Source organism: Podarcis raffonei, chromosome 13 (genome assembly GCF_027172205.1).
Source record: "Podarcis raffonei isolate rPodRaf1 chromosome 13, rPodRaf1.pri, whole genome shotgun sequence".
Classification (NCBI taxonomy): Eukaryota; Metazoa; Chordata; class Lepidosauria; order Squamata; family Lacertidae; genus Podarcis; species Podarcis raffonei.
In genome coordinates this window covers 51,590,426-51,616,027 of record NC_070614.1, presented here as the reverse complement: position 1 = coordinate 51,616,027, position 25,602 = coordinate 51,590,426, and the positions used below count along the sequence as shown (strand labels likewise).

At 48.7% G+C, this 25,602-nt stretch overlaps 2 protein-coding genes across 4 annotated transcripts in view; both read left to right on the top strand.

Annotated features, from left to right (window-relative positions):
• Positions 1 to 25,602, top strand: part of TNFSF13 (TNF superfamily member 13) — a 239,485-nt gene that overhangs the window by 112,385 nt on the left and 101,498 nt on the right. The gene's annotated exons all lie outside the window — the stretch shown is intronic.
• Positions 1 to 25,602, top strand: part of EFNB3 (ephrin B3) — a 74,806-nt gene that overhangs the window by 30,729 nt on the left and 18,475 nt on the right. For all 3 annotated transcript variants that reach the window (XM_053362083.1, XM_053362081.1, XM_053362082.1), the window contains exon 2: positions 20,670 to 20,962. In XM_053362083.1, the coding sequence (XP_053218058.1) occupies positions 20,670 to 20,962 (293 nt within the window). The remainder of the gene's footprint in view (positions 1 to 20,669; positions 20,963 to 25,602) is intronic.

The window sequence follows — 25,602 nt, the reverse complement described above, 5'->3', positions numbered from 1 at the left end:
CAGCTTGTAAAATGTGGTCTTGATAATAATAATAAGAAAAATAAGAATAAGAATAATATTTTATTATTTGTACCCCGCCCATCTGGCTGGGTTTCCCCAGCCACTCTGGGCGGCTTCCTCAGAGACCAAAAATACACAAAAATGTCACACATTAAAAACTTCCCTGAAATTCCCTGAACTTCTTGAGCCACCAGAACTGCTACCTGATGGCTTATTCCCACATACCTTTTCTCCGCTGTTCCAGAAATGGTCCGCGATTCAAAGCTCCACGTCTGAGCATCCTTTTTCTTGCTTTCTATTTGCTCCAGAGCTTTCCCTTCGAAAACCCACTCTTTAGAGCTCAATCGGAGGAAACGGGAATCCACGGAAAAATCTGAATTGATGTTTGCTCCGATTGAGCTGTCGAGAGCGGGGTTTTCTCTGGGGTGAGAGAAAAGGGCGTTAACGCCTGAAAAAGGCTGGGCAAAAGTTAAAAGTGGATAAACCCTTGAGTCTCTGAAAAGCCTCTACAGTGGTACCTCGGGTTAAGTCCTTAATTCATTCCGGAGGTCCATTCTTAACCTGAAACTGTTCTTAACCTGAAGCACCACTTTAGCTAATGGGGCCTCCTGCAGCTGCTGCACCGCCAGAGCCCAATTTCTGTTCTTATCCTGAACCAAAGTTCTTAACCTGAAGCACTATTTCTGAGTTAGCGGAGTCTGTAACCTGAAGCATATGTTACCTGAAGCATATGTAACCCGAGGTACCACTGTAGATGGGATCAAGGCAAACCTGCCTCTTAAGGAGGAATAGCAGGCCTCATCCTGCACGTGCTGTAAACCCAACCCTGGACCAAGCGATCCTCCAGCCAGCAGTCCTTTTTGCCTTTAATTTGGATTCAGTTTCAGATTTATTTCATTAAATCTATATACCACTTGATGGTAAAGAAAAGCAAAGCGGTTGACAAAAAAGATGAAACAATAAAATGTACAACAATAGATTCGACTGAAAGCAGATTGAGACTCGAAACCAACTCTCTAAACATCTGGGTAGGCTTGTCTAAATAAAAATGTTTTTTAGCAGGTGCCAAACAGAGTCCAGCAAAGGCGCCTGACAGGTATCAATGGGCAGGGAGTTCCACAGTGTAATTTCTGCTGCCATGCCAGAAGACTTGAGTTCTTGCAACAATGGAAAGGGTCTTATTTGGGACCTGTAGCAGTGCCAGTTCTGCCAATAAAAGTGGGCACATACAGGGCAAGATGGTCTTGTAGGTCTTACATTGCATGCAATGAAATACTTCTGTGGAGTTGCCCTCCTCGTAGAGTAAGGGGCCTCGGTGCTAGGTGAATGGACCAGGTGCGCAGCCTGGGAGTCATTTTGCACTCAGAGCTGTCCATGGAGGCGTAGGTCAATTCTGTATCCAGGGCAGCTGTCTGCCAGCTCCATCTGGTACGCAGGATGAGACCCTCCCTGCCCACAGGCTGTCTCGCCAGAGTGGCACATGCTCTGGTTATCTCCCGCTTGGACTACTGCAATGCGCTCTACGTGGGGCTACCTTTGAAGGTGACCCAGAAACTACAATTAATCCAGAATGCGGCAGCTAGACTGGTGACAGGGAACGGCCGCCAAGACCACATAACACCGGTCCTAAGAGACCTGCATTGGCTCCCAGTACGTTTCCGAGCACAATTCAAAGTGTTGGTGCTGACCTTGAAAGCCCTAAATGGCCTCGGTCCAGTATACCTGAAGGAGCGTCTCCACCTCCATCGTTCTGCCCGGACACTGAGGTCCAGCTCCAAGGGCCTCCTGGCGGTTCCCTCACTGCGAGAAGCCAGGTTACAGGGAACCAGGCAGAGGGTCTTCTCCGTGGTGGCGCCCGCCCTGTGGAATGCCCTCCCACCAGATGTCAAGGAAATAAACAACTTATCTGACTTTTAGAAGACATCTGAAGCCAGCCCTGTTTAGGGAAGCTTTTAATGTTTGATGTTTTATTGTGTTGTCAATATCCTGTTGGAAGCCACCCAGAGTGGCTGGGGAGGCCCAGCCAGATGGGCGGGGTTACAAGTAATAAATTTTTATTATTATTATTATTATTATTATTATTATTATTATTATTATTAGTGCTATTTTGTTTTATTCATCAAATGTGTATTCTGCCTTTCCACCAAATGGTGGTAAAGGCAGCAGACAGCAATTAAGGAAAGAGCGACACAATGCAAAAGGGCGTTTGTATCCAGCATTAAAGGTAAAGGGACCCCTGACCATTAGGTCCAGTCGTGGCCGACTCCGGGGTTGCGGCACTCATCTCGCTTTATTGGCCGAGGGAGCTGGCGTACATGTGGCCAGCATGACTAAGCCGCTTCTAGCGAACCAGAGCAGCGCACGGAAACGCCATTTACCTTCCCGCCGGAGTGGTACCTATTTATCTACTTGCACTTTGGCGTGCTTTCGAACTGCTAGGTGGGCAGGAGCAGGGACTGAGCAACAGGAGCTCACCCCGTCACAGGGATTCGAACCGCCGACCTTCTGATCGGCAAGTCCTAGGCTCTGCGGTTTAACCCACAGCACCACCCGCGTCCCTTGTATCCAGCATTGGCCCTGTGCAAAACAGACCCACTGAAGTTAGTAGACTTGACTGTTGCAGGCGCATTCATTTCGGTGGGCTTACTCAGAGTAGGACTTAGTTGAATACAACCGAAAATGGGGGGAAGAGGCAAGATTCTTCCTGGCCCTCAAGGTCCTCTTGACGGCGTCATATTAATTCTTAAGCTTCTACGATGCAAGAAAGGGAGCGGGATTTATTTATTTTGGTTTCTGTTCCAGGACCAGACAGGTGGCCTGATTCGAACCCACCTCCCCAATGACCCATGTGGGCTAGTTTACGATGGCAAAGCGGGATTGGGGGGGTGAGAGAGAGAGAGAGAGAGAGAGCTGGGACAGGACTGCACACATTGGAATTCACCAACCTGCTCTCTTAAACCGAGCTCTGAATTCGGATTACAGATTTGAAACGGTCCATTTATTTTCCACTCTAAAAGGCATCTCGCTCGCTCTCCGCCACCCCCCAACCTATCTTAAATGGGCAGGCGGTGACCAATAATTTTCCTGCGGAATCGATAGGGATCTGCGCTCTCAGGTACCTCTGATGGCAGCCCCATTTCAGCAAATGTGTTTGCAGAGGGGGCGGGTGGTTGGCGGGTGAAGAGAAATTACCTTTTCTAGGTTACCCCCCCAAAAAAAGAAAAAGAGTTGGGACGAGAGAAGAGTACATCTACGGTAGCCCACAGTTTTTGTTCCAGGGCTGAACCGGCATTCCTTCAGCCTGGAATTTGGCAGAGTTTGAATAGTTCAGAAGATCTCAGGAGGAAGAACGAAGGGGTTTGTGCGCAGCCGAGTCTGAGCAGGAATGGCTGCTATATTTTGTTATATATCTAGTATGCATCTCCCTTCCAGATGCCCGGTGCTCCCAGGAAATTAATAAGTCGATACAGCAATAAGAGACGCCGCAGAAATCACTAAGAACACAATTTTAAAATACAAATCGGAGCAGTTCCAGCTGTAAACCTAAGTAGCAGGGTAAGAGCAGGTTTAAAAACTTTCCTGCCTCTTTTGTGCAATGAACACAGACTTGAAGGTGTCTGTCACGAGGCCTCTTTGGCACCATGCATTTATTTATTTTTCCAAATAATTTTTTATTGTTTTCAACATGTAATTCTTTTCCCAACAATCCTTATTGTCACATTATAATCCCTTTGACTCTGCCAAGTCCTGACTTCCCTCCCTCCCGAACACTGGTTTATACATCACATATTTTTGGGGTATATTATTGTCATAACTCTACTGTTTTACATTGGAGGTGTTATTCCAGTACTGCTAGTGTCTTAATATTTTTGTTGTTCTCGTTTATATATTCAGTAAATTTATTCCAATTGTTGTTGTATCTCTGGTCCTCTTGGTCCCGGATCCTTCCTGTCAATTTGGCAAGTTCTGCAAAATCTATCATCTTCACCTGCCACTCCTGGATGGTGGGTAAATCTTGTGTTTTCCATCTTTGGGCCAGTAAAGTTCTTGTGGCGGCTGTGGCATACATGAACAAGTTCTGATCTTTTATTTTAATTTCTTTTCCCACCAGACCTAGCAAAAATGCCTCTGGTCTTTTAGGAAAAGTATACTTAAATATATTTTTAAGTTCATTATAGATTAACTCCCATAATCTTTTTACCTTGTCTTTGGCACCATGCATTTAAAGCGCATTAAAACCACTTGAGACAGTCGCGGCAGCCCCCCCAAAAAAATTCTGGGTGCTGTAGTTTAGGGTGCTGACAGTTGTTTGTTTAGGGTGCTGAGACACCCCCTGAGCTACAATTCCCAGAATGGTTTAACAATCCAGCCCCTCTTCACGGGGAACTCTGGGAATTGTAGTTCTGGGAGGGGAATATGGGGGTCTCCGAGCGACCCCTGGCACCCTAACAAAACTACAGCTCCCAGAATCCTTTGGGGGAAGCTCACAGGTGGGAACTGGGTTATGATATTTCCCATCTATGGAGACGAATACCAAAGTCGAGCACGTGAGAAGAAAAAGGATTGCGAAGAATGGAAGCCACTAAGAATGGTTCCTGTGAGTCCTCATAGAACTATATTTCACCCTCAGAAATCAATAGAAGAGACATGTTTGGTCGGACGTTTATTGCACAGTGTCGCTGCGGAAGATGACCTAGATGGTGTATGTGCAAAAAGCAGGCGCAAATGGCGCACGCTCAGGATTCTGCAGGCAAGCATATTCTATAATGTTGATTTCATCCGGTGATGAAATAATAATGTGTAATAATAAACGTGAGCAAGGCGCAACCTAGGACTAAGCAAAGCTTACCTTTTGTGTGCTCTGCGATACGCTCGCTTCCCAAGTTAAGTGCGTAGGATTGGGGCTGTGATTTGTGTTGACTACCATTTTGTGAAACAGAAGCAATCGGGGAGAAAATGAATCAATAGCTCACGGTATAATAAGGCAATTTCCCCACTGATTTGCGACTTGTAGTCTCGGAATGTGTGGAAATTTGTGAAAAGCTGAAATCGGCCCCTGTTCGAAACTTGACAATGGTTGCGCCGCTGATAATAGTTGTTTGTGGTGGTTGTCTTCGTTTTGTTTTATTACCTATTTTGTGTTCTCGTTTTGTACTTTTATGTCGCGAACCGCCCTGCGATGAAGGGTGCTATACAAATTTAATAAGATAAATAAGTGGCTGTTTAAAGGGCTGTCAAAACGCTTTGAGTGTGTGGCGCAGACGTGGCCTGCGACAGACCCCCCTCAAGTCTGCGTTTATTGCAACTAGGCTGGAATGTGAATGTGGCCGTCAATTGTCCTCCGGCCTTTGTGAATTGCCAACTTGCCACTCCTAGAGAGAGGCTGCCAGCTGCCCAGCTCTAAACACGTTTCTGTGTTTGGGGCCGGCCCTGCCATTAGACAGGTGGCTGCCTCAGGCGGTGGTGCCCCATAGCTCTTCCTCCTGAGCTCCCCGACCCTCTCCTTGGAGAAGAGAGCTGTGTATCACACCCCGGTCCTCCACATTTATAGCTATCCTGCTGACACCCTTCGGGGCATGGCAGTTGCAAGTACCGAAGCAGGATTTGCCACGTTATCTGGAATGGGTACGTGTGTTTGTGCCATTGTTTGTCCTTTGCCTCAGGCAGCAAAATGTGTTGGGCTGGCCTTGACTTTCTTTGCACAGCGTCCAGAGATGCCTGCGCACACAGACACCCCAGTCTGCTCTTTCTGTGTCGCGTACACTTGTCGGGTCTGGTAACGGGCGCAGAATTAGCAATTATTTCGCACCCAGAGACTCTTCCTCTCCGCTCACTCCCCCCCCCCTTTTAAACGCGTTTCTAGACATTTTCGCTCGCAGGGATGGCCTTGAGGACTTGCAAATATATGCAACGGGGGGAATGTAGCCAACTTAACGTTTCGTTAAATGCTAAATTCAGCTTTCGGTTCGGAATCTAGATATCTTAGTGGAGTGTTTTACTCGCCTGCCTGTCTGCTGGGCATTTCGTGGTGGCATACGTTGCCACGCTCCGTGCCACGTTCGGATTCCCAAGGGAGAAACGTCGTGGGTGATTTCACTGCGATTTCTGCCATTGCAGGGGGGTTGGACTTGGTGACTGCGCAATTCTGTGATTTGCTGGTTTTAGTAGCAAGCGGACTTACTGGCCTTCCATCCCTTATTTATTTCTCAAAGGAAAACTCTGATGCCCCGGAGAGTTACTGGAAAATTAGCTACTTTTTATTTTTATTTTTATGAAGGAGAACCCTTCCATTATTCTGCGCTCAGCTACATTTTGGGAGCCGGTCTGAAGTTTTCTCCAAGTGTTTTTGAGCTTTTCTGCTTTGCAAAGTGTCATTTCTGCCTCTGGGCAATGTTACCCCATTTTCCTTCTCTCCTGACTCCCCCGCCCAGTTGCCAGGAGAACTAACTGCCTTATTTTTTTTTTCCCCTCCCAGCCTGACACTATCTGTACATTTTGCAAAGTGTTATCATCGCATCTCAGCCCCTGAGATGCGCTTGCTGCTACTGCTGCTGCTCACAAGACCCAGCTTGTCTGCCTTCCCACCCCCAGTCTTGCCTCCGCAAAGGCCTTCATCATCGCTTTTAACCTCTTAAGGGCTTAAAACCACACAGAAAGTGAGGAATAGTGCGGGCTGGGCTTACCACCCAAGCAGCCTTCAGCCACCTCCATCTTAGGTTTGGTCCCCAGGGCTCAAAATTGCCAGAATTTTTATTTTTATTTTTATTTTTGCAAGGGGAAATCTCCGCAACCTGAATCTGGGCCCATTTTTGTTCAGCAAAGATTTCCCTCAAGCCGTCTTGATTGCTTCTCGCTGCTCCTTTCCCGCCGCCTGGCGCCTCTCCCAGCTGCTTGTCCGAAGGCTCCTTTTGGCTTTCCTTTAATTGGGGCCCAGGCCAAGACACCTCAGTGCTTTCTGGCTTTTATTTATTTACTGCCTTGGTATAGGCTGCGCTGCATCCCTTGTGGACTGGGCAGGGCTCGCGGGAATGAAAAGAGCAAGTTGCCGCGTTGAAACACAAAATGGAACAGAATTGCAGAGTAAAATCTTCAACCCCACACAGCAAGAGATAAAAACCCTTGGCAGGTGTTCAAACACTCCGATTTTGAGACCGCAAATTATTGGGAGAATGGAAAGGTCTTTCACCTGCTCGCTACAAAGGCCAGGCAAGCCAATTTGGGGAGCCTATGCCATGATTCGGGAGCCACCACTAAAAAGGCCCTTTCCTTAGTTGCTACCTGTGTTGCTTCAATGGACAGAGGCACGCAGAGCAAAGCCTTCAAAGGTTTGCACAGGATCGGCATTTATGTGAGAAGGCAATAATAATAATAATAATAATAATAATAATAATAATAATACAGTGGTACCTCGGTTTATGAACGTAATCCGTTCCAGAAGTCTGTTCTTAAACCAAAACCGTTCTTAAACCGAGGCGTGCTTTCCCTAATGAGGCCTCCCGCCGCCAGTGCCCTTCCACCGTTCAGCTTCTGTTCTTAGACCGAGGTAAAGTTCGCAAACTAGGACACTATTTCTGGTTTTGCGGAGTTCGTAAACCGAATCGTTCGTAAACAGGACTGTTCTTAAACCGAGATACCACTGTAATAATAATAATAATAATAATAATAATAATAATAATAATAATACCACCTCAGCCACCGTGGGCAGCTTCCAACAGAATATAAAAACACAGTAACACGTCAAACGTTAAAAAAACCTCCCTGTACAGGGCTGCCTTCAGATGTCTTCTGAATGTTATGCAGTGGTACCTCTGGATACAAACAGGATCCGTTCCGGAGCCCCGTTTGCATCCTGAAGTAAATGCAACCCGCATCTGCGCATGTGCACGGGTCGCGATTCGTCGTTTCTGCGCATGCGCGTGGCGTCATTTTGACTGTCTGTGCATGCGCGAGCAGTGAAACATGTTACTTCCGGGTCACCATGGAGCGCAACCTGAAAGCGCTCAACCTGAAGCAACTTCAACCTGAGGTATGACTGTATAGCCATTTAGCTCCTTGACATCTGATGGGAGGGCGTGTTTCACGGGGCAGGAGCCACTACCGAGAAGGCCCTCTGCCTGGTTCCCTGTAACTTCACTGCCCAGAATCCCCAGGGCTCACAAGAATTAAAAGAACAACAGTACCACATTCAAGGGAAGCCCCATGCACTGCAGTAGCCCACATCTGGCAGTAATTGGAGCACGGGGAACGGTATCCAATCTGGCATATTGGCTGAAGCTGCCAGAAGGTTCTTCGAGGCTCAGAGGCCACCTGAGCCTCTGTCACAGCATGCGCTGGATCAATAAGCATCCCCTTAGACAGTGATACTAGTCCTTTAGTAAAGGTGGGAGACCGGTATATCTTCACATGTTGTTCATCTCCCACCAGCCCCAGCAGGCTGCTCCATTTGCCTCGGTGGACAGACCACCCCACACCTGTACCTCTCTCTTCATTTTATTTTTAGAAAATAAATGTGAGACTCAGTTTTATTACCCCTCACCCGGTCAGTGCCATGCCCAGGCTCTGAGTCAGGACACCCATAGCCTCATCTGGAGAACAACGGCTGCCAGCCAGTGTCGACATACTGAGCCATCAGAGCGCCAGCTGTCAGACTTGGTGCCAGGCCAATTCCTGATGCCCCAGTGGACGTTGTACCCGCAAGAATTCTGGCCAGCCTGCTGCCTTTGATGATGGTGATGATGATAATAAATTTTATTTATACCCTGCCTTCCCCAGCCAAGGCCGGGCTCCGGGCGGCTAACAAGCAATAATAAAAACAAGTTGAATGAATACAGCTTAAAAACAAGATTAAAATGCAGCATTGAAACATTTGAGCAGATGACTGTCTCCTCACCATCCCTACCTACACCTTGGGGCCGGATCCAGGCCACGCCCGCCTTAGTTAAATAATGCACCTCGCCCTGCCAGAGTTTTACAGATGTTAAATAATGCTTGCCAAAGAGTTTGCGCTTCCGAGATGGGGCAGAGCGCGTGTATCTGTGGGGAATATGCAAGGACAAGTCCCGCGCGGCTTCCAGACGCACCCTTGTTTTGGGTTGGGTGGTCCAGCAATTTTTCTTTTTTTCCCTTTTCCCAGAGCGCTGAAGGGAGAAGGCTGAGGAGGGCTTGGGAAGCTGCCTTAACTGGGTGTGTTTTGCATGCTTTGGAGAAGAAAGCGCAACCGGGGTGTAAGAGGGGAGGGTGGCAGCGGTGGCGGAGGCGTGGGTTGAGGGGAGGGGAAAAAAACTTTGGGCTTCTGTGCGCAAGTGCAGGACGCACCAGCTAAGCCCATCTGCCTTTCCCATCCGAAGGCTCTGTGGAATAAGGGAACTGCACAGCAGAAATGTTGGGAATGTAGCCCGAGGAGTCGGGAGCGGAGGTGGGGAAGGCAAGTTCGGGCTAGGGAAATCCCAGGGATTTAGCGCAGGTGTGAACGTTGGTGCGTGTGTGAGAGAGAGACACCGAGGATATGAAAATATGCAAAAGAACAAAGCCAGAAAGGGGGTGATGCTATCTTCCTATCCGCCACCCCCCTCTTTATTCACTGGCCTTCCCAGCCTGCGCAAGAAACGTTGGCAACGAAACTGCTGAAGTGTCGTGTTTCTGACTTCATAACGAGTGCTCTAAGTGCAGATTATATTTTTTTTAAAAGAATATTTATTAAGTTTCCAATTTTTTAAACAAAACAAACAAACAAGACAAACAGAAACATTAAACAAAAGCATAAAATTCATAAACCATACTTTTAAATAACAAATTTCTCAGACCTCCTCATACTTCTCCTTCTTGTATCCCAATTAAGATTATTTGTTCAGCAAATCCTTCATTTAAAGCATTACAGCTTGTAACATTACCTTATTTTTCAAACCCTTTTCCCCCCCCATCTATGTTCTTATATATCATTGCAGCTAGAAACCTCTCAATTTCAATCCAACACCATCTAACTTTCTTAAATTTTACAATATTTCTGTAAATAGTCCTTGAATTTTTTCCAATCTTCTTAAGCTGACTCTTCTCCCTGGTCACGGATTCTGCTCGTCAATTCTGCCAGTCCCATACAGTCGATCAGTTTCATCTGCCATTCTTCCAAAGTGGGTAGATCATGCGTCTTCCAATACTTTGCGATGAGTATTCTTGCTGCTGTTGTAGCATACATAAAAAAAGTTCTGTCCTTCTTTGGCACCACTTGGCCGACCATGCCCAAGAGAAAGGCCTCTTCTAAGTGCAGATTATATACCGTGTATATTTTTTCCCCAGTCAGTGCTTCTGAATTTATTTGGAATTGTTTTTTAAATCAATGCAATTGGGGTTTTCTTTACAAAAAATAAATCTGTAGCTTTTGAAATCTGTGCAGTTGTTTTTTATAGGTGCCATCGCTGTAGCTGTACAGTGGTACCTCGGGTTACATACGCTTCAGGTTACATACGCTTCAGGTTACAGACTCCGCTAACCCAGAAATAGTACCTCGGGTTAAGAACTTTGCTTCAGGATGAGAACAGAAATTGTGCTCTGGCGGTGCGGCAGCAGCAGAAGGCCCCATTAGCTAAAGTGGTGCTTCAGGTTAAGAACAGTTTCAGGTTAAGAATGGACCTCCGGAATGAATTAAGTACTCAACCCGGGGTACCACTGTGTATATACCGGTATATATTTTATATACATACATACACACACAAGAGGCTTTGCATTGTATTGTGAAATCGCTTTGAGACGCTTCATAGGAAGTGATCCATAAATAATAATCGGAAGAAGAAGCGCAGTGTGCAGCCTCAGTCAGGCTGGGGGAGGCAGGAGGCTGACGCCAAGAATTTTAGGGTTCTCTGTGACAGCCATTGGGATTTGCCTGTGTTTTGAGGGTCCCGACTGCTTCTAGGGGTTATTTATTGCTTCTTCTTCCTTCATCCACCCTGCCTTTCCTCATTTTCTCCTTACAACAAACTTGTGAGGCAGGTTAGGCTGAGAGAGAGAATTTGAACGCAAGACTCGTCGCTCATAGACCTGGTGCATTTGCTAACCACGACAGGACAGGACAGGGAATAAGGCGTCGAGTTCTCAAGGAGTGTGGCGTCAATACTGGGTTTATGCTGGGGAAAAGGCCAAGATTCTTGTTACAATTATTTTAAGACAGCTTGCGGTTAACTTGGGGGTTCCTTTGGGACCTTGGTTCCTGCCTTTCAGGTGCGAAGAGCTGCAAATATTCCCCTTTGGAATGAAAACAGGGAGTCCTCCCTCTTCTCCTCTCTCTCCCCACATCCAGCCCAGACGCTTGTCAATTCTTGATCCTTCTCCTCCCATCCAGGGAAAAAGGAGGGCCAAGGACCCGGGTCTTTCTCTCCATTCCCACCTCCCACCCCCGTTAATTATTGCCAGAAGATGCAAACCTCACCAAGGCCCAAAGTCAGTGGCTTGGAAGGGACTTGAAAGCAACTCGGTGAAAACTCCAGCTCCGAGGACCCAGGAGTCCTGGAAAAAATGCACACATACACACTCACTCGGCCACCCTCCCTTCCCTCCTTTTTCAAACACTTATGTGCTCCTCTCCAGAGGCAGCTGTAGCACAGCCTCAGGCAAGGAATAGTATATCTTCAGCTGCCCGAATTCAGGGCTCTTACCAAATTTTAACTGTGTTTTAACTGCCTTTGCCCACGACTTCCAGCCTCTTCCTTTATTCGCTCCCACCCCTGCCGGCGATTGTAAGCGCCTAGCAGCAGGGACCTGCCTTTTTTTTACCTATGTAAAGGTAAAGGGAGCCCTGACCATTAGGTCCAGTCGTGGCCGACTCTGGGGTTGCGGCGCTCATCTCGCTTTATTGGCCGGCGTACAGCTTCTGGGTCATGTGGCCAGCATGACTAAGCCGCTTCTGGCGAACCAGAGCAGCGCACGGAAATGCTGTTTACCTTCCCGCCAGAGCGGTACCTATTTATCTACTTGCACTTTGACGTGCTTTCGAACTGCTAGGTGGGCAGGAGCAGGGACCGAGCAATGGGAGCTCACCGTGTCGCGGGGATTCGAACCGCCGACCTTCTGATTGGCAAGCCCTAGGCTTAACCCACAGCGCCACCCGCGTCGCTATAGGCTCTGCAAACCCGGCCATGCACATTGATGGCGCTGTATAAACACACCTGCGATGTCAGCAAATTGCTGCCTCCGCAGGCCTATCTGTCTGCATCCAAAGCCACTCTATTGGGCCCTGAGAACATGAATAATAATAATAATAATAATAATAATAATAATAATAATAATAATAATTTTACTTATACCCCGCCCTCCCCAGCCAAGACCGGGCTCAGGGTGGCTAACATCCGATATAAAAACAAACTGATTGGAATACAACTTAAAAACAAGATTAAAATACAACATGAATGAAGCAGTAAGCGTGCCTCTGAGCACGTGCAGTGTGCCCTCTGGCTCACAGCAACCAGCCCACACGCATCTCGGACAGCGTTCTGGGGAAAAGACCGCCGGTTCCTCCAGACTTCCTTTTGTGCTGTCTTTAAATCGCTGCATCTGACCACTTTTTAAAAAAAATACATTTTTGCCCCTGCGAAAACCCGCTCTTTAATGCTGAATCGGAACAAATAGCAATTCAGGTTTTCTGTGGGGCGAAAGATAAGTGTGGAGACTCGAATGAAGTGACTTGAAGGCAGACATCAGTCTGGCTGCACGGTTCCCCGTTCGAAATAGTGAAAGCTCTTCTCCGCCTTTCCCCAGAAGCGGCTGCAATCTCAGGGTTGGTGCATCACCAACTGTTCCACCCCAGAGGCAGCTGCAACTTTTTGCGGGTGTCTCCCCAGCACCCCACCCGCTTTGTGGCAGCTGTGTATCCCCTCTGAACAAGGGGGACTGTCTGTGTGATGTGGGTCTTTTTCTGTACTGGGGCAGGGGAGGTCAGGAGGAGTTAATTATTTCATTAAGGGGAAGGTGGCTGAGGCAATCAGGGCTGGCCAACCCCCCAACCCCCCAAACCGATAGGAATCAGAAAGCTTCTCTCTCCAACGAGCTGGAACAGGACATGGAGTGTAAACCGCAGGGGTCACACAGGCAGGCAAGGAGAGTGGAGAGCAGTGGGGTCTCTAATATTTAACTAGGAGTACAGAGATTACATTCCTGCTTGATGAAGAAACAAAGGGGGGGGGGGTTAAAGAGGGGAATGCTGGGTGATGGGGCACCATACATTGAAAGCAGATTCCCCCCCCCCCCCCCCGAAAAAAATATATCCTGGGAACTGTAGTTTGTTAATGGTGCTTTGCATTGTAGCTCTACTTGGGAGCAAACCACCAAGATTCTTTGGGGTGGTGTTGGGGAATGTGCTTTTAACTATATGATGTGTACACAGCCCTGGGCTCTCTTGAATTTGGGGTTCCCAATTGGAGCAGTCAAGCAAGAAGGGGAGAGGTAGTTTCTGCAAAGGGTGGGGTGGGAGAAAGAGATTATTGCCTAATAGTTGGGAGCCAAGAATCCTGGGTTTTCTGGAAACTGGATCATAATGAGTTTGACCAGGAAGAGGTGGGGGAAAGCGAGACTTTATAGCCTAGACTGCTGTGAGCCAGGACTCCTGGGTCCCCTCCAGTGGCGTAGGGGGAAGGGGAGGCCCAGTGGGTCATCGCAGACGTGGAATTATATTCCAGGACTCCTGAGTTCCCAGCAATGGGTGAAGGATCTCCCCTCTCCTCTCTCTCTCTCTCTCCCCCTTTTTTCCATTTTCTCGTTAGCTCCTTTCCTGAGCTGTCACTTTCCATTCCATCTCCTCGCCCTCGCCCTCCCCAATTCCAGCTGAGCCCATGACCCCGTTACAGGAGGGGAGGAGGGGCAGCGGGAAAGGGGAGGGGGGCGTGAGAGGAGGGGGGGCAAGAAGAAGCAACAGGTCCTACTGCCCCCCAAAAAATGGTTCCAGACCCATTTCCATGAATTGGGCGAGGCAGAGAGAGACCCGGCCCCAAGTTTTGGTCTGGACCACAAAACAGTGACATCTGGTTGGAAAGAATGAGGAGGCCCCCCCCCCAAATTAATGCATGCACACACACACACACACACACACACACACACACTTTGCCCCCTCTCGTGGCCCTAGAGAGGTACCCACCCGCTTCCTGCTAGGCCCCTCCATCACCAGTTGGCATGCGTTGCCACGGCAACGGTAGCCATTGCACCCTTCCTACTAGGAACACCCCTGGGGAAAAGGATTGGGGCTTGGTTTTTGCACCAGGGGGGGCATCTAGGATGAGAGGCACATGGCCGCCGTTCTTGGCCCCCTTGAGTGGAGCGTCGTGTACTGGGGGCCCCAATGCCTGAGCTTCTTTTTCAAGGGATGGGGGGGCACCTCTGGAAAAGAGTTGGGCGAGGGGGCCTACCATAGGCCCCTGTTGTTGTTTTGGAGATGTGGGGCAGGTAAGGATCCTTCTTGGATCCTCAGGGGGTGGGGGGGGGGGGCGGAATTAGGCCTGTGCTTGGGGCAGGCCTCGCAGCCAGGACTTAGGGGGTTCTGTGTTGGGGGGCTGAAGGGGACAACACTTCTTGTGTCAGGACGCCTGGGTTCCTTCAGAAGCGATTGCAGCTGAGCCTGGTTCGTTCTCTTAGGGAGCTGGTTTCCCTGGGGTGTGGGAGAGAGGGCGCTGAGGAGAGCCCGGATGCCTGGGTCCCACTGCGTGGGGGGGTGTGAGGGCGGAGCGTGTGTGTGTGTGCTGCGTTTGTTTTTGTGTCCTTGTTTCTTTAACGTTTTGGAACAGAAAGTTCTCGGGCGCCAGGAATAAGAGCCAGGAATAACAGTCATCCGTACAGCCCCCCCCCCCCGTTCTATAAAAGGGAAACAAGGTGTGTACTGATTGTAGCCCCAGAGCTAGGACTCCTGGGTTCTCTCCTCTCCAGCTTAGAAGCATAGGCCGCTGCCCTGTGCCAATTCAAATCCTTGAGCCATCTAACCCCATAATGTCTACACTGATTGGCAGAGGCTCGCCGGGATTTCAGGCAGGGCTTCCAGCCATACCCAGAGCTGCTGAGATTTGAACCCCGGACCTTTTGCATGCAGAGAGCAGCTGCTCTGCTCTTGCCCTCCAGGAACAAGGCAGCTGGGGTAAGAGACTTGTATGCAGGGCTGCTAGATCAACTGTTTCCGAAGTTTGCCTTTCTTCCCTTGCCTGCCAGAGCTGTGCAATGGACTTGTGCGTTTTGAGTATCCGTTTGGTCAAAGGTCCGTGTGTGTGGTTATACTGGCAGGTCAGGGTGTGTCCATTAACACGTGTAAGTGACTTTGCCATATCCCTGTTTTGCAGCATGGAAAAGTTGTCATTTCCCCCGTCAAGGCCCTATTTCATCGTGTGTTTCCCGGCGACTTTCTGCACAGCGAAATAAAATGACTTTTATTTTTAGTGCTCTGTCGGCGCTAGATCGAGGCAGCCCATCCCCAAGCGAGAAAAATAAATGAAAGAACTACTTTTAAAAAAGAAAAGCTTTCTCCAACCTAGGTTGCTCTGGATATTTTGGACTACAATTCCCATCAGCGGGTCCAAAGAGCAGCCCGGATTGGAGAAGGCTGACTTTAAAGTATGGGGGAAGGAAAAGTGGTGGACATCGTTGATACAGAAGGGGCAGATGTGCCTGTGTTTCCTGTCGATTCGTTCCAAAAGTTGTGTGAGGAGTGCTAAGCTTTTGAGGAAGCAAAAACAAAATTGAAGCAACGCGGCGGCATTGGTGCTGGCCAGTAGGTGCCAGCCCCATGTAATTCACAAACTGCATTCTGCATAATTTGGGGAAATCACATTTTTCTAGGAGGGAGAATATGATTTTTTTTCCAGGGGAATGCTTGGAAACTCGGGAAACCGCTTTGGTCCATCTAGCTCTGTATTTTCCACAGTATTTTCTCTAGTTGCATTGCTCTGTTCAGCATGTGGAATCAAAGATGGGGGATTAGTGGAACTGACTGGGCTCTGTAGACGAATGTTTGATTTGGGATGTTGGGGGAACGGAGTCAGGGTGCTTTAAATAATGCCATCTCTGAAGCAAGCCTGAGAAGGTCTGTACTGTACCTGATGCCTGTGAGCTGCGTGGCAACACAACCCCGAGGACTTGTGTGATGTAGCCCTTCTCAGAAGTGCTCCATTTGGCCTCTGAATTACCGTATTTTTCGCTCTATAGGACGCACCAGACCACAAGACGCACCTAGTTTTTGGAGGAGGAAAACAAGAAAAAAAATATTCTGAATCTCAGAAGCCAGAACAGCAAGAGGGATCGCTGCGCAGCGAAAGCAGCAATCCCTCTTGCTGTTCTGGCTTCTGGGATAGCTGCGCAGCCTGCATTCGCTCCATAAGACGCACACACACATTTCCCCTTACTTTTTAGGAGGGAAAAAGTGAGTCTTATAGAGCAAAAAATACGGTATACCCAGCTGCAAGCCAACTTTGGCGCTTGCCTTATTGCTGTTTTGCGGCAATTATCCTGCCCCTCTTAAAACACTGCTGCCCGGAAGGTGATTAATATTCACATTTTTTTTTTGCAGATTTTGGCAAAGCACTGGCTCAGGCTGAGCTGCCCCTGTCCCAGGTCACCCCTCGGCCGAGACATTTGCAGGGCCAAATGACTTAAGGCTGGAGGGTAGATCCCAGGAATCCCTACGGCTGCCACTCCCCTCCTTTTTTGAGCAAGGGGTAGGACCCAGGAGTCTTTTATCCGCTGCTCTGCTAACCACACCAGCACCCCTGGCCAGGCCTCAGTCATGCCTCTTCTTCTCCTGGGCTATTATCTCATTTGGCAGCTGATCTGTCCCAGGGGCTGGGGACAGGCGGCTCTGGGGTCAAATGTCAACAGGTTTGAATACAGGGTTGGAATTCTTTGTCGGTCTCTGATGGTTCCTTGCATGGGTTTGGGGGGCGGCGCATGATGCTCCGAGGGGCATGTGGGACCAACTGATGGAGCAGGGAGAGTGGGGGGGGGGTCCTGCTTTTTTTGGGAACGATGGCGCGGGGGAGACCAAGAAATGCAAATTAAAGACAGATGCAAAGAACTTCACCCCGGAGGTGGAAGAACACAGAACTTCTGGGCTTTATATTTTGCGGTCTTTGAGCCAACTTCAATCAGTTGCTTTTTAAATAGGATTTTGCCTGATTATTATTAATATTATTATTATTTAAAGGGATGTGCTAAACGCCTCCAAATGTCAGGGCATTTATAAGTAGGGCTGCCAACCCAGTTGAAGAAACCTTCGTTTTTCAATCGCGGGAGTTTTTGTCAGTTAATCAGTTGATTAAATTTGCATAATTTGCATATGGGCAAAAACAGTCGTTCTGAAGCGAGGAAACACGGTCTCTTGTCTGTGTTTTACGATTCCTGCATTTTGTATTTTACTATTCTGTTGAAAGCCGCCCAGAGTGGCTGGGGAAACCCAGCCAGATGGGCGGGGTATAAATAATAAATTATTATATTATTATTATTGTCATAGCAGACATTATCTTAGAGACATCTGGTCAGATACCTGAAATGTCTGGTGGTAGTTGCCTCTGTAGAGATGGTGCTCACAGTTTTTGTCTGATTTTGGCGGGTGAGCCAAAATGACTTGTCAAATATGGGTGTTATTTTCAGTTGATTGCAAAATACAAACAATTTTGGCAGGCGGGGGCAATCTAGGAAGACGTGGCAAAAGGTTACAACACCCCACACTACAACAAAAACAACAAAAAGCTCTCCTGATGACTTTTAGTCAAAATGCTACGCTCCTACCTGCTTAATTTTATTTTTTTCACCACCAGCAACCCTAAAGCAGCCCAGCTCCTTATACTTTCACTGGGGACGAATGGTTCCTGCATGTTGCGGGGACGTTCTTCCCCAGCAAACTTTTAAAAGGCTTCTGAAATTGATTAGCCGAACCAATCAGTGAATTAAAATTTGCAGCTCTGATTTATAAAGCTAGAAGGAGATTTGCAAAAACGCAAAGTGGGCCAGGGTGGCAGGTCCTCGTGGTGTATTCACTGGTCTCGCCTGTGCCTCTGGTGAATGGAGTCAGTATAAGGCTTTTGTTCTCTTGAGAAATGGCACCTGTTTGTCCTGGGGTGAGAGTGAAGCAAAAAGTATTGTGTGTGTGTGTTTGTAGACCTGCCTTCCGAAACCTGGGACCAGCTGTGAGTTGTAGTACGAAGCACCTGGAAGGTGCCGACGTCTGCAAATGTTGCATAAGGTAAAGGGACCCCTGACCATTAGGTCCAGTCGTGACCTACTCTGGGGTTGCGGCACTCATCTCACTTTATTGGCCGAGGGAGCTAGTGTACAGCTTCCGGGTCATGTGGCCAGCATGACTAAGCCGCTTTTGGCAAACCAGAGCAGCGCACAGAAACGCCGTTTACCTTCCTGCCAGAGCGGTACCTATTTATCTACTTGCACTTTGACGTGCTTTCGAACTGCTAGGTTGGCATGAGCAGGGACCGAGCAACGGGAGCTCACCCCGTCATTGCGGGGATTCGAACCGCCGACCTTCTGATCGGCAAGTCGTAGGCTCTGTGGTTTAACCCACAGCGCCACCCGTGTCCCTCTCAAATGTTGCATAAACCAATGTAAACAATGCTTCTCTCAAGCCCCATTTTAGCCTCGCAAAAGCCCTGTGAGGTAGGATAGGCCAAGAGACAGGGGTCAACCAGCAAGCTCTATATGGCCGGATGGGGACTGGAGCCCTGGTCTTTCCCAGTTGCTAGTCCAAGACTCTTAAGCTCCTCACCCCACTGCTTGCCATGAGAGGCTGTTTGCAGCTGGGCGTGTGATGGGGAAACTGACATGTTTCCAATGATATTGGAAGGTGTCCACCAAATTTCCGGTTACAGAGAGCCTTAAGCCTTCCTGGCTTAATTTAATACCAGTAGTTATCTTCCAATGTCTGGGCTCAGCCCGTTGAGCAGTAAAAGGCTGGTGTCTCTGAGCATCTGCAGAAAGCCTTTCCGCAGAGAAACGTCGCTTCCACAAACCAGCCCCCACACGACTGTGTTTTCGATCTTGCTCCTCACTGCTAGCAACACCTGTTGCTTTGCTTTCGTACTTAAACCAATAACTCAGGCCAATATAAGTTTCAGCAGTGAGAGTGGTCCCTACTCACAAATCAATAGTCAGTTGTAACAAAAACTAACCCATTCAAAAGTATGTATTCTGACAAGGATTACAAACTCCGAGATTACAAACTCAGACTCATAAGGATAACACAATAATTCGTTACAGAGTTAGAGATAAGAGTTTATGAGTAGAGATAAGTTCATATTAGTCCTTAGTTAGATTTGACGTGAAGGTCTTAGTTTCAGTCATTGAGCAGAAGTCCATGATTTGAGTTTGTAATCTTTGTCAGAATACATACTTTTGAATGGATTAGTTTTTGTTACAATTGACTACAGTGGTACCTCGGGTTAAGTACTTAATTCGTTCTGGAGGTCCGTTCTTAACCTGAAACTGTTCTTATCCTGAAGCACCACTTTAGCTAATGGGGCCTCCTGCTGCTGCCGTGCCGCCGGAGCACGATTTCTGTTCTTATCCTGAAGCAAAGTTCTTAACCTGAAGCACTATTTCTGGGTTAGCGGAGTCTGTAACCTGAAACGTCTGTAACCCGAGGTACCACTGTATTGATTTGTGAGTAGGGACCACTTCCACTGCTGAAACTTATATTGGCCTGAGTTCTTGGTGTGCTTTTTTCTTGGTATACTTAATAACAAGAGCTCCAACTTATTTAATGTTGCTTTCATAATTAAGCATCGCGGGGTCCCCTTCTCTCTAGGGCACCTTGGTTCTTCGCATCCTTTCACCCAAGGTGCTAGGCCACAATCTTACTAGAGAACAAACTCCCAGGTGCTTTGAGGGGAACCTGGCTGGACCTTTGAACCGTCCTGGAAATGGACATCAAGCAAACTTCCCCAGGCGCTGGGGCCGCTGGGTTTTGTTATGAGGGAGGCTGGTTGAAAGAACGCAGGGTCCTATGTATGGGACAAGTAGCAAAACTTGCTGGAAATGTAAGGAAAAGGGACGGCGATTTTTACCATATGTGGTGGTCATGTAACAAAATAAAAGAGTTTTGGGAATCGATCTATAATGAGTTAAAAAAGACGTTTAAATATACTTTTCCAAAAAAGCCGGAAGAATTTTTGCTAGGCTTGGTGGGAGAAGATATTAAGAAGACAGACCAAAGATTATATTTGTATGCAACAGCAGCAGCTAGAGTTTTGATAGCCCAAAAGTGGAAGTCACAGGAGATTCCGACTGTAAGGGAATGGCAGATAAAGTTGGTTGAATACGCTGAAATGGCAAAATTGACACAGAATTCGCAATCAGGAGGAGACAAAGTACCAAAAAGAATGGAGTAAATTCATGGTTTATATAAGTGAGAACTGTAGAAATATGAAAACGTTGGCAGGATTGAATTAATTCTTATGTCATGGTGTAATTCTTAATCAACGAAACTGTGAATTATAGACTGGAATAAGAAAACTTGCGGAAGGGAAGGACGGAAGTCAACGGCTCTGTGGAGCATAAAGTAGGATATATGTAACAAGACTTGATGTTTTTGTTGGTTGGTGGTGGTGTTCTTAAATCTCAATAAAAAGTACTTGAAAAGAAAGAATGAAAGGATCTTGGCTCTCAAGTGTGCTCCACTGAGCTGATTTTATCCATTGCTCCCTCAGGTTCCAGAACGAGGAGGGCTACGTTTTGTACCCCCAGATTGGCGACCGCCTGGACCTCATCTGCCCCCGCTCTGTGCCGCTGGGCCCCTTTTCCACAGAGGACTATGAATATTACAAGCTGTACCTGGTCCAGACGGAGCAGGCCGAGCGCTGCGAGATCCTCCGCACCCCCAACCTACTGCTCACCTGCGACCGGCCCGAGCAAGACATGCGCTTCACAATCAAGTTCCAGGAGTACAGCCCCAATCTCTGGGGCCACGAATTCAAGACCAACCAGGACTATTACATCATCAGTAAGTTTGAACACCCTGGGGAAGGGGGGGGGGCTTCCTTTTTTCCCTGCACGTCCCCTCCGCATACCAAATCTCACGCTTGCACAGAATTGCAAGGCCGTGAGATGTCTGTAGCTGTCAATAGGTGCTGCCGCCAGTCTGGCAGGCGGTAGATGCGGCTTAAAGAACAGGAAATAGTGGTAAAAACCCCTGCACCACACAGGATATTGAGAAAAAGAGAGAGTGTGTGTAAGAGATCCTTAAAAATAATGTCCAGATCAGAGGTAGCTGAGAGGGATTGTGGCTGCATACACATTGGGCCTTTAAAGCAAGGTTTCCTAAACTTGGGTCACCAGCTGTTCTTAGACTACAACTCCCATCATCCCTAGCAAGTAGGACCAGTGGTTAGGGATGATGAGAAATGTAGTCCAAAAACAGCTGGAGGCCCAATTTTGGGAAACCCTGCTTTAAAGCATATCCGGAGCATATTATTTAACAAAAGGAATTCTGGGCACTGTAGTTTGAGGGTTGCTAGGGATTGGAACTCTTGAGGGGTAAACTATAGTCTCCAGAATACTTTGAGGGTAAGAATGTGTTTCCAATTTTCTTTAAAGGTATTGTGTGTCTGTACCTGTGGAAGCAAGGGACGTGGGTGGCGCTGTGGGTAAAACCTCAGCGCCTAGGACTTGCCGATCGCATGGTCGGCGGTTAGAATCCCCGCGGCGGAGTGCGCTCCCGTCGTTCAGTCCCAGCACCTGCCAACCTAGCAGTTCGAAAGCACCCCCGGGTGCAAGTAGATAAATAGGGACCGCTTACCAGCGGGAAGGTAAACAGCGTTTCCGTGTGCTGCACTGGTGCTGGCTCACCAGAGCAGCAATGTCACACTGGCCATGTGACCCGGAAGTGTCTGTGGACAGCGCTGGCTCCCGGCCTATAGAGTGAGATGAGAGCACAACCCTAGAGTCTGTCAAGACTGGCCCGTATGGGCAGGGGTACCTTTACCTTACCTGTGGAAGCAGGGCTTGTGTGCTTCTACCTAATGCGTAGTATATAGGTAAAGGTAAAGGGACCTCTGACCGTTGGGTCCAGTCACGGACGACTCTGGGGTTGCGGCGCTCATCTCGCTTTATTGGCTGAGGGAGCCGATGTACAGCTTCTGGGTCATGTGGCCAGCATGACTAAGCCGCTTCTGGCGAACCAGAGCAGCGCACAGAAACGCCATTTACCTTCCCGCTGGAGCGGTACCTATTTATCTACTTGCACTTCATGCTTTCGAACTGCTAGGTTGGCAGGAGCAGGGACCGAGCAACGGGAGCTCACCCCACCACGGGGATTCGAACCGCCGACCTTCTGATCGGCAAGCCGTAGTCTCTGTGGTTTAACCCACAGCGCCACCCGCACCCCCCGCTTAGTATATGGAATGCACCTATTTATCATTGCAACTTTCCAACAGACTAAAGAGGAAGGCAGTCAGGAAAAATTAAAAACAATCAGAATGAAACAATAAAACCAAATTAAAGCACAACATGGGCGCATGTTTAAAAACAACACTAAACAGATTGTTGTTGTTGCATCTTATGGCATCTTTGTATTTGCACTGCTGCTGGTGGAAAGATGGGATACAAATCAACCAGAGATAGATCTCAGTTATATGGGGAGAGAAGAGATGGTGGCCATCCTTCAGATATTCTTGTCCCTGGCCACATAGGGCTGTTTTTAGGGCACAACCAGTCCTTTGAATTGCACCCAGAAGTCAATGACGTTGGTGGCTAAGGATGAATGAGCAGTCCTTTATTTGTTCCCAATAAGCATTATTTGTTGGGCCAATAAGCAAACCCAGACATCCTTAAAAACCGTGCACGTCTCTGGATGTTGCGACGCTGTTCTCCAGCCACCCGAAAATGCGCTCCGAAGTCTTAGAAGAAGAAAAAGGTGTACCAAAATGGAGACATTAGGGGGAATGTGTGTGAAAACGCAGATTTTTGTGTGAACATTCGCAAAGAAAAATGTACAAATGGGGGAAGAAATGGGATGCATTGAATACAAGGTTGGAAAACTGGGGGAAACAGCACTGAGACATTCTTCCATCTCGACAGGATCGATGTTTTTGCAGGAGGTCCAAGTGGCACGTCCACAAAACACAGTTAGGGGTGCTTTAAATGCCTGCTTCCCGTGGGCCCCGAGGCATACCTGGGGCAGGAGATGTGGGAGGCAGGAACGTGCGGTTCTTGGAAGGCGGAAGGCGCCTATTCCCTGGCACAGCGGTGGAGAGCAGAACATTAAATGCGCCCATTGCTGCCAAGGAGCGCCCACACCTACTCCATGAATAATCAGTCACCTTTTCCTTGACGACTTGCGACTTGCAACATCCGTAGTTGCTGCTGCTGTTGGTGATGTAGCACCATCCATGTACATGGTGAATTACAAAGAAAGAGAGCTCGGGTCTCTGCCCCCGAGGGGCAAACATCCTAGGAGACAAACAGAAGGGAAACAAAGGGAGAGGGGTGGGCAGGGGGGGTAGCAGGGTGAGGGCAGGAAAGTATGTGTGCGTTTGTTGCGGATACTGGGTTCCATTGCGGCTGGTTGGGACCGACGGGAGTTGTAGTTCGAAACACCTGGAGGGCGGCGCTTGGGCACGGAGGCGAGCTGATTCTGTTGGTGGCTTCGCAGAAAAGGCAGGCTTTGTGCCTCTTCCAAGAAAGCAGGGAAATGTGGTAACCGCAATAGTTTCACCACCATATTTTTTTTCTTTTCATGGGCAGCCCCACCTGCAATGCGTGGCCGTTGCCCGGGGTTTATCCTCTTGTCAGAAACCAATGATACCGTGTGATGGAAGCTGGGAGTCCAGCATTTAAGGGGGTTGGAGGGCAACTCGGCCTTTGGAGGGAATTTGAGGCTGACTAGGCCGTCCTAAGGCCTATTCTAGCCCATCTCAGTCCTGGGGCAAAGGAAGAGGGATAAATTTTGGGGCACGGCTGGTGAGCGTCCCCTGATCTTTTAAGGAAGAGGAGAGGGACCAAGTCCTTTAACCACCCCCTCCCCTTTCCTCTTCCCACCCTTCAGCATCCCTGTCTCATCAGCTCCGGCTGCCTGGGGTGGCCCTTCAGCCATCGCCATGGCAACTGTCTCCTGGCAAACCTGTATGAGCCAGCCACTTGGCTGTACCACAGCAGCCACTTTGGGGTAACCAGCCAATCTCCAGCCCCCCAGCCCGGACACACACACACACACACACACCAATTTGTCTGCTCTTTCCATGGTGTGTGTGTGTGTGGGGGTCTAACTCAACTCCCCCCTTCCTCTTGCGAACATAAAGCGCCCTCCCCACTCCCGTGTCAACCATTTCTGAGATGCGGCTGTTTCTGAAGGGGTGTGTGTGTGTGTGCACCAGGGACCCCGTTTAACGCAAAGTCCCTTTTCCCGCCCCAGGGCGTGCAAGCGATATCTGTGGGGTTGTTGTTTAGGGCCACGCGGGCCCAGATATACGGGGTTTGCGTGGCTGCCAAGGATGGTGGATAGCAGTTTTCCATTCCCTCTCCTCTCAAAGACGCACACACACAATTTATATAGATACAGATATATATATATATATATATCTTCCTCTTTCTGCCTTTTCTTCCCTTCTCTCTGCTTTGCAGCCTGGGTTGTGCCTCTGGGCAAGCAGACGAATGTTGAAAGAAACCCACTTGACCACACTGCGTCCTCCCCTCCTCCTCCGCCCAACCGGGGGGGGGGGCAAGCGAGGAAATCCAGATCTCTACAGTTGTCGTGGCTTTCACCTTATTTTTTATATTTATATATATATTTTTACAAATCAAGGTCATTGCTCTACCCACCGGGCAAGACAGCCACCAGCTTTTCCACCACTTTCCCCCACCCCAGACACTGACACTTCCCGCTCCCCCTCCCTCAAAGCCAGGTGATGGGAGCATCAGGGCGGACATAGTGGGTTTTTTTCCGGTGGTGGTGGCAAGGCGTCGTTGACCCAGTTTTTCCTCCCCCTTCAAATGAATTTATGCCCAGCCAAGCATGAGGTAGAGCGCGAGACAGCTGAGTGGAAGGGAAGAAGGAAATTGGCTGGCTGGGGGCAGGGAAGGTGGTGGCACCATCTAGAACAGGAAGTGATGGAAGAGGAAACAGCAAGCCACTCATTTAAAGCCCCCCCCCCAAAAAAAATTGGCTGCATCTCAGCACGTTTTGCCTGCCTTAATTGGCGCCACAAAGCCCAACCACCGTAGAATCACAGAACGACAGAGCTGGAAGGGACCCGAGGGTCATCCAGACCAACCCCCCCAAATGCAGGAACCACAACATTTTTCCCATCACTTTCCCTAGAAAGCTTGGGCAGAAATCATCAAACGGTGATGGCCGCGTTTCCAGTGCCATGAGGAAATGGGGCACAATGCTCTCGCGGGTGCCGTGGGGGGGGGGGAGCTGCCACAAATCTCTTCCCTCTGAGGACTAACAAGTCCGAGGGCACAGCTTCAGGTTGGTGCCAGCCCCTTCCACCCTGGCCAGCCCTTGTAAATCATTCCATTCGCTCAGATATTATATCCCTGGCGAGTATCGGGGAAAGCAAGTTAATATTTTTAAATGCATATCCAAGCTGGCCACACACAAGCCCTCCCCATATACCTAAGGTTAGATGGCGGGCACTCGCC